The sequence below is a fragment of the Fusarium musae genome, chromosome 8 (genome assembly GCF_019915245.1).
Source record: "Fusarium musae strain F31 chromosome 8, whole genome shotgun sequence".
Lineage (NCBI taxonomy): Eukaryota > Fungi > Ascomycota > Sordariomycetes > Hypocreales > Nectriaceae > Fusarium > Fusarium musae.
In genome coordinates, this window is record NC_058394.1 from 2,703,532 (window position 1) to 2,712,786 (window position 9,255).

Genomic DNA, 9,255 nt, shown 5'->3' on the forward strand with positions numbered 1-9,255 from the left:
ACAACTGGCAAATCTTTCTCTCGACTTGCTATCTACAACTATCTGATAAGAACGGCCGCCTCTCTTTCATAACTATTCATGACTGCCGAGCATGAACGACTAAATAAAACATTAAAGAGAGAGCTAGGCTCGTGATTGGCTTTTGGATAGCAGTCCTTCGTTTGGGAGATAGCTAGCTCTAAAAGCAGGATCTCTGGATCTGGCTTTCGAGATCGGGCCAAATACAACGAGTGTTGATAGTATTCATAGACGCCTACAGTGCAAATACAGCATTAGAGATAATTTTCTATCTATGCCAGTTCAAGCCAGTAATCTTGAACGGGCACCTGGCGTAGAAGAGACACACACCAAGACCGATTAAGCATTGTGTCCCATCATCTTTTCGGATCCAATAAGCTGGTGTATTGGCCTTGGCCCACTAACAAGGGGGAAACTTCACACAAAAGAAGTATATACCTGTGCGTCCTGCTTGCAGAGCCAATCTGCTACAAAACACCAAGGCCCAGAGCCACAGACCAGCTTAGCAGACGACCCTTAAGTGATGAGTTCTTGAGCAACATCACTCAGGGCCACAGGGCGATCTTCTTCGGGGTTGGTCAGCTGCATCGTCGAGTACTGCGATACCAACGATTGACAGTCAAGGGGTGATTTAAAGGGACGATCCGACCCTTTGTAGCTGTCCTAGTGGTACTCGGGAAGACCAAGTGCGGCAAGGATACGATGTAAACCTGGACCAGGGTTCAGGTTACTAAGAATCTCGCAATGTATGTATCGCAGGATGAGACCGTGTTCTTCATATAAGGCGATTCGTCGACTCAGAGCCCTCTCCTGGAACACCCGGCGGCGGGAATCAGATCATTCTTCCTTGGAGGATGTATCTTAAGAGAATAGCGGCTTCTAAGCAGTGATATATACTACATCATTACAGAAACAGACGAGAGTTGAAGGAGGCTATTAGCTGCATAAGACGGAGTCACCATCAATGGCATTTGTAGGCTTGCCAGGTAACATCAGGATCGAGGATCAGGCATGCAGCAGATATTCAACAATTGTTGTATTTGTAAAAGCGTCCAGTCGTTTTGCGGACTTCTAGCGAGAAGGGATCAAACTATTAGGTGTTTCCGGCTGTCGACGACACCGGTCATGATCAAATTCCAAGCCAACAACGTAGAGACATTTACAAGTCCCTGCGCTCATCATGATGCACCTGTTCGGTGGTCTCAAGAACAGCCTGCTTCTCAGTGTCCTTGAGGTCGACTTGTGCGACATTAGCGTCATCACCATCGAAGATTCTAGCAATCTCCTCCAGAGTAGGTCCCTTGGTCTCAACGTAGAAGAAGAAGACGAAGGCGAGCTCGACAGCGATCCAAACCTATTTCTCTATTAGTCTTTTGAATATTACAGTTAAGTCACAAGGGGGGCACTTACAGTGTAGAAGCACCAGAAATTCCATTTGTTGGGAAGGTTCTCGAGGGCGATGGGGTTGGTCTGGTTGCCAATGGTGAGGGCAACCTGGATGAAGAAGTTCATGATGGTGAGACCACGGGCGCGGAGTCTGAAGGGGCAGATCTCCAGGGCGTAGGCGACGATAAGACCAGACCAGGCGATGGAGTAGCAGACGTCGAAGAGCCAGATGAGGGCGATCTGGGGGTATCCAAGGCGCTTGATCTCGACCTCGCCACCGGCCTCGAAGCGGGCGGCAACAATGGTCCAGGCCAAAAAGAACAACAGCATACCTAAATTGCAAAGTCAGCCTCACGAACTAATTAATGAGGGAAGTGAGGTTTCAACATACCGACAGTGGCAGTGAGGAAGAGTGGGCGACGACCGAATTTATCGATTCCCATGGAGCAGCCAATGGCGACGAAAAGCTTGAGCATGTTCTCTCCAGCGTTCAATCCAGTCTTCTGAGCCTGGTCCTTGATACCAGCGCCCTCATAGATGATGTTGGAATAGTTGCTGATGAGAGCATTTCCGGAGTACTGCGAGATGATACCAAGGGAGATCAAGAGCATGAGACGGTAACGGTTACCACGGGTTCGAAGGAAGTCAAGGTAGCTGCCGTTCTTCTGAGCTTGGTACTCGAGGGCGATTGTGTCCTTGATCTCAGTGTACTCAAACTGCACGGTCGCGTTGTTGGCGTCGCCGTTGGCGTGATACTTGGCAAGGATGTTAAGGGCTTCCTCATGACGCTCGTGAGCCATGAGCCAACGGGGAGACTCGGGGATCCACCAGATGAAGGAAATCTGGATCAAAGATGGCACGGCTTGGATGAGGGTGATGGATCGCCATGACCAGTTGCTGTTGATGTTGATCGTGCCGAGACCGATGAAAGCGCAGACTAAAGACGTGCATCAGCGGTTGTTTGGGGGAGATTTATGGGAACATGACTTACGAGTGGCACCCAGGTTCCACAAGCAGTTGTAGATGGCGGAGACGATGGCACGGTGTTGAGGATGGCAGATCTCGGTGAGGAGAACTGGGCAAGAGAGCTGGGCAAGAGAGTTTCCGAAACCGACGAGGAATCGACCACCGAGGTACACTGTAAAGAATACATCAGCGCTGTTTAATGCCTGAGTTGATTAATAACATACTGCCGAAGCCATCGGTGAAGGCTGAGATGAAAGCGCCGAGAATCATGATAAGACATCCCGTTGCGATGGGGATCTTTCGGCCAAAGTGATCAGCCATAAATGGACTATGCCCGATAAAGTTAGTCTCTCTGTTTCGTTTTCCACCAATAATCACATCACCCCGCAGAAAGAAACAACGTACGCGAAGGGGAAACTGGCAATGCTGCCAATCTGGTAGATGGAGTTGAGAATGCCAAGCTTGGAGCCCGTAGGATGGTTAAAGTAATCCTGCCAGTCGTCCATGGCCTGCGACGTGTTCAACATGGACCTAAGAAACCTCCGCGTTAGCCTGACCGCATCGCCAAGTATCTGGGCGATCGCTTGGCTCTTTCTTACCCATCGTAACCAGTCGTGGCAGAGCAGACACACAGAATCGCGGCGTAAAAGTACAGCACACGCATTCCAGGGTCAGCCCACCACTTGACCTTTGCGAGCTGAGGAGCCTCTGCCTGCGCGACGGCGAGGTCCTGCTTGGTCGTAGCCGTACCGACGGCGAAGCCCACCATTGTGAAAGAGTACGGATAGCTGTATGAGGTTGGATTCTGGAAAAAGCCACAAATGCAAGTGTGATAGCAAAAAGAGTAAAAGACAACTTGGCGCCAAGCTGGACATTAAATATGATATGGCCCTGTCGGTCAACGTTACAAATTAACCTATTAACCGGGTCCTGTAATTTACCCCAGTACCCCGGCCCGCAAATATAGGCTAAACTGCCCGACCAGCCTAATAAAGCGGATGTTTTCCCCAAGGGGTTGTGACCTTCGACCCCCATCTGGGGTTAGCTCTATTGAATAGAAGGGAAAACTCTTGGAGCCGCATGATTCGACGGGCCGGCTGCCCGTTGGAGGCGCTCGACTTTTACGGATAAATCCCCCGCAAACCCGTATCACGCTACCCCGTGCTCCCCAATCAGCCCATTGCGCTACCGTATTTCGCGAGTGGCCTCGGGTAAGTCGCTTACTTTGATGCCATTTTTAAAACGAATTGATGACAGCTCGATTATTCTGTGGTATTACCGCATACGTGACTTGGTGTCGCATTCGGCCCTTCCAGAACTCAGAATGTGAGTTGTTTGTTTGTGCATCGCTTGCTGTACCCTAAACCCGAAAGTAATAAGCGGGAACCTTCTCGGTCGCATGCCATTTGTGAATATCTCGTAAAACCCGCATACACGCTTGGGGATAACGATGTGAGGTTAGGAGGCAATCCACCGGGAATCAGGGTAATTAAGGTGCCAGAATAAAGTGGTCTACAGCTCTATTGAGTTAAACTAAACTTACCTGAGCTTTTTTAGTGTTCAAGATTAGGTCCTCGGTTTTCTTGCCTCCCCTCCTTAAACAGGCTCCATAGATCCCAGGGTTGCATCAGATCATCCTCCTGGCTGGTTAGCGTCGATTTTTCGCCTCAGGGCACGGGAACAAACACCAGCGTGTCGCACAGTCTTGACCATTGTACATACTCTCAAAGGCTCCCGAGACATTCATGGTGGACTCGCATGTTTAACCAGATCATAATTACGAGACCTTCAACACGATGTGCAAGATACTATGACAGCTGTATCGCATTCTGCCGATTCTGCTCCAAACAAATGGCATCAGCCAACAGTTCACCTAATCATCCAATGTCCCGTCAATCATCCAAGCCATTCAGCCTCAAACCCGTTCATGGGCCAAGCCGGCAAATCGATGCCGGGTCCACGTGGCGAGACCGAACGACAGATGCACTCACGTGGCTCAGCGCGCTTGGCAGGTCGCGCCGTCGCGTCTCGTTTACGCCCTTGTACTCACCCACCATCTTTGGCATTCTACTTAGCCTCCACCGCACGATCCCGGAAATACGATTTCTTCCTGTCTTTCAAAACATCAAACTTCAAAAAGTACCATTACAGCTGGTCTCTCGTCTCGGTTGTCTCAACCTTGAGCTTCATGTTGAAAATGGCGTCGACGCTGCTGTTTCTCAGAGCTCAGAGTAAAAAATGTTCTGGGGATCACGAGGCTTGTTCTGCGTAAGCGCATACATACTTCATGGATCTTTTGTCAAAACTTTGTAAGCCAGGCACCGAGAGGATGGTTTTGGGAAACAGAAATTCATTTCAGACTAACTGGCTGCCGTCAGTACTCCGTGTGAGTTAAATCTAACAAAATTCTCATCAAATGACTTGAATGGCTGTTGCTAAGATAAGACGAATAACGTAGGCAATATTTTGCAATCTACCCATGGCTCCGCTGCAATTTTTCCATTTTGTATAGAGTTCGTATTCCAATTATGATAAGTTCTGTATAGCTTGGCGTAGTGCCTTGTCTGCATCCGTGGCAAAACGAATAAAGTCGACACGATTGTTGACGGAAAGAATAATATAGTCGTGGCCTATTGCTAGAATCTCCTCTCGATGTGGTGCCGGTCTCCATAACAGCGGCTTGTTGTCAAAATTTATCCATTCGCCGTTCAGGCCTTGACTATATTTACTGTAAGCGACGTGTATGTGACATAGGAGGTTTTGGCTCCCTTTGTCCATTCCGACCCTGGCCTTGGTGACCCTTTCAGAAGGTTGACTGGGAGTCGACTGGATGGAACCTATTTGGAGTATTCCCTGACTCGTAGACATAGTTAAGTCGTCTAAGAAAAAGCAGTTTTGGAACTTCTTGCATACTTCGATATAATCACCATCTTTGCTCAGGTTCCAGAGGAATGAGGAGAAGCCTGGACAGTACTGTATCATGACGAAGGTTCCGCTCGAAGACAACTCGAGTCTTGGTTTCCACCAGTGAACACGTCTCAAGCCATGAAGCATCTGCCCGTGCGAAATCTCGATCCGAGAGACGTGTCCGCCAGTCCTAAGATTGTATAAGAGAAATAAGGAATCACGCCATGAAATCTCCCGGGCGCACCATAAAACTCCCAACTGGCTGCCGGCAAAACCTATTGAAGCAACCTCCCCATCTTGATTTTCTGGCTGTTGGAAAGTCCTAATCCATTTTTCTGTCGAGACATTCCATACAGAAACTTGGCGAAAAGACCGACACGCAGCCGCCCACCGGTCGCCATTACGTCTTTTATCAGAGACTGCAATAGGTCCGCCATCAAAGTCGCCCGTGATCTTTTGCGAGCTCTTATCGGCCAAGTCCCACCCCAGAATCGATTGCGGGCCGCCGACTAGCAGGTAGCGATCCCTGGGCGAGAATTTGATGGTCCTGGCTTTTATATCAACGATGTCGTCTAAGACTAATGAATGTAGCATGCAGCCTGTCGCTGCGTCCCATACTTCAATTTTGAGGCCGACGTTGTACGCTATCAACCGCCCGTTATTGAAGGCCAGGACTTTTTCATCAGCATAACATGTTGTAGCCTCAGCTAAAACGGTATTGGCATCCAGGATCCATAACCCACTCTCTGTCCCGCATGCAATTATCTGATCATCAAATGATATTGCAATTTCTTGCAGATCTGGTAGATCCGGTAGACCAACGAAGCTCCGTACATTTTGGCGAGCATGATCACATATGATGAGTCCATTGTCTCCACACAGAACCATCCAAGAATCAGCGTGCGAGATGGCTAAACGAGAGAAAGAGTGCTGAAAAGGACCCCACGTTCCATAAGTTTGCTCAATAACATTCCAGAGATGGATGATGCTTAAACCATCGCAGAACATGAGTGAGTATGTACCGGGGATGAATTCTGCGTCATTAATGGGGAGAATATCCTTCCAGTTAGCATTCATGTACTGCTTGCCTGTTCTTAAATTGAGGACCCAAATTTGTGTACGGTTGTGCATGTGGAACGCTACCCATGAGCAGTCTGATGAGAAGGAGAAGTGGATTTCTTCATTCTCTGGCTTATGAAATAAACGCGGCAATGTATTCTCAAGCGGAAAACGTCGACGTATTCTACCGCTAATATCGTAGACCATCAACAGTGATTCATAGCTCACGAGCAAGTACTGATTGTCGGGATATCGCCATGCCTAGAACTTCATGACTGTCAAGTTTTTGACGCCAAGCCATCTTGCTCAAGGCCAAGTCGTGAAATTGAATTTCGCATTGGGCTGATGACTGTGCTGTCTCTGAAGCCGGTGTAGAAGCGATGATTGCTAGCCAGTTCCCATCTGAAGACGGTGCAATTCTACTATGACCATTTTCTCTTTGTATGACATCAGGCATAGGCTCTTGGCTGACATGCCATCTGGTCAATGTTGAGCTTGTGGTTACAACTAGCGTTTGACCTGTAGGCGAGAAGCTCATAGTCTTAATGTCGAGATCGTCATCGGAGCACTCAAAAATGCTACGAATTGGGCTCCACTTATCGTCGAGATTCGGAACCTGGGAGAAGATTTTCGAGGTGTACTCTTTAAATCGACGACGAATAAGGCTGTTGTTCGGGCTGAAGAGCAAACCAGAGGCGTAAATCTGGAGTGGGTAATTTTCAATTATAGAGCAGAAATAGTGCGAGAATCTAAGCGCATCCTCGACCAGGGCCTTGTAGCTTCCATGACCTGGCTATTAGAATCAATTAGTAAAGCTGAGTCAGCGCCACATGGACGAATTTGAAACATACAGCTGGTAAGTCCCTTAAAAATACCAAGGCCTTCAGTGCTGCTGGTATGTTCTGACACAAGGCAAGCGCCTCTAACCAGAACAAGAACTTTTTGTTAATGAAATCATGAACAGTGTCAATTCCGGGGATATTGCTGTATTTATCGCCCCGAATGAAGAGCTCATATGCCTCTTGCATATGATCAGCCCAGAAAGCACATGAATATTTGATGTTCTCTAATGGGTCGGGATCTGGACAATTCCGAAGAGCTTCATTCAATGAGACTCCCGGATAGACCAAGCCATAGATATCCTGATGGAGGCTTTGCATCATAGCGATACACCTCTGAAAAAGGTCGTATTGATGCTTCGCAAGCCCGGATTGAAAGAGTAATGTGCTTGACTCCTTAAGCAGAAAGTCTTTGGCAGACTGGTGGATGAACACGACAGAGCTCTCTTTTGTCGTCAGAAATGAACCACATTCTGCTATAAGATCAGGAAGGGTTTCTTGATCAATTTCCAGGCTCTCCATAGCTATTAGTTCTGCAAAGGTGAGAGGACGGAAGACCGTTGATGCGACAGCAAGGATTCTAATGTAGAGGTCGCAACTGGCAGACTTGTGGACTTGGTCCATCATCTTCGCGTAGAACTGGTTCAGGCCCTGGGGAAACTGTAACAATTGGCTCAGAATTTCCCAGGCGCGGCATCTCTCTAGTCGTTGGCACACCAAGGCCACCCAGAGAAATGTACCCTGGGAGTGCTGAGATAGGTGATCGTAGATTTGCTGTAATGTACTCTTCTTCAGTTTCTTAATCTTAGCTAAATGGCGAGTTCGGTAGTTGATGTAACTGTCAACAGCTCTAGAAACAGACCCTTCGTGGAGTTCCAAAGACAGTGCTACTTTTGATGATGCCTCTCCAAAAAGCTCTTCAATCTCGCAGCGGTTGCGGCTGGTGGCAATCCACTTGGCGCGTGAGGATGTGCTGGATATCAGTGCTAAGAGGAGGGGAAGGTCTTCGACGCACTCATCCAAGGCATCGACAAGCAAGTATGTCTCGCCAAGACCTGGATCGTCCAATATTTTGCGGAAAGTGCCTTCAAGGGACACCTTGTAGTTCCAGTGGTCTTTATCTTCCTTGTGGTCCAGATGAGACACAGCAGTTAGGTGTTGAATGACCAACAGGTAGATGAGACCCTTCAATATTGCTATATAGTTATTTAGACCAGAGTTTATAGCTTGATAGAAGAAATAGGACATTATCTTGCTGTTTTGCAAGCCATCTAGCCTCGTCAAAGGCTACAGTTCGTTAACAAGACCGCACAGTAGCATTATTTTCCCTTTACCAGGATCCCCTCTAATCCACAAAAGCCAACCAGTCTTGCTTTCATCGCGCCATGTAATAAACTCAGGGCTATCAAGGATCCAAACGTACGAATCTTTCAACAAACCGCCATTCATCTGTTCAATCCTGGCTTTATCATCACAGGGATCGGTCGAGCGCAGTGCATCCAGGTATTTCTTCTCTCCATCGTCCTCGGGGCCTCTGCCATAGTGGTGCGTTATGCTGTAGCTATTGCCGACGTATACTCTGGAAGTGCCAGATGCATTCAGAGACTGCACAGTGCTAGAGGTCGAACTCTCCATTGTAACACCAGTAATTCAAGTGTCATGGTCAATCTCAGCAAGGCAGGTGAAAGAGAGATTAAGGCAGAAAGTCACGCGAGGGTTAAAAGAGGGGGAGAGAAGAGGCAACAAGACTATATCCAATCGCAACAGAGATTTAAAGGTGTCTGCTTTTAATCTGCGTGGCTGAGGATAACCCACTCAGAACCAACAACCAACAGCTTAAAGTGAAAATAGCTCACCAAAGTGGTCCGTTTCTTCGACTAATAACCTCAAGTTACAAAAGGAACCATAGCTGAGATATTTAGCACCGTCACTAGCGCCATAAGCATGGCCGGCCTATTTAACAACTGCGTCAATTGTTTCAGCTACATACAGATCGCCAAACATTTCAGCCAAGACTTCTCGCGCTATCAACTCCAGCTCAACGTCGCCAAATGCCGACTAGCAAGATAGGGAGAATCAA

General features: G+C 48.0%; 2 protein-coding genes across 2 annotated transcripts; both read right to left on the bottom strand.

Annotated features, from left to right (window-relative positions):
- Window positions 1-1,177: 1,177 nt before the first annotated feature.
- J7337_011147 (uncharacterized protein) lies at window positions 1,178-3,139 on the bottom strand (the record flags this gene model as incomplete). Its single annotated transcript, XM_044828697.1, has 7 exons — window positions 1,178-1,372; window positions 1,429-1,736; window positions 1,796-2,341; window positions 2,396-2,542; window positions 2,595-2,698; window positions 2,776-2,901; window positions 2,970-3,139. 7 exons carry the CDS (start codon window positions 3,137-3,139, stop codon window positions 1,178-1,180), a joined length of 1,596 nt encoding a protein of 531 aa, XP_044677251.1.
- A 3,414-nt stretch (window positions 3,140-6,553) lies between these two features.
- On the bottom strand, window positions 6,554-8,810 carry J7337_011148 (uncharacterized protein; the record flags this gene model as incomplete). The annotated part of the gene is made up of 3 exons (XM_044828698.1): window positions 6,554-7,129; window positions 7,188-8,371; window positions 8,540-8,810. The coding sequence occupies 3 exons, from the start codon at window positions 8,808-8,810 to the stop codon at window positions 6,554-6,556; spliced, it is 2,031 nt and encodes a 676-aa protein (XP_044677252.1).
- Window positions 8,811-9,255: the final 445 nt, after the last annotated feature.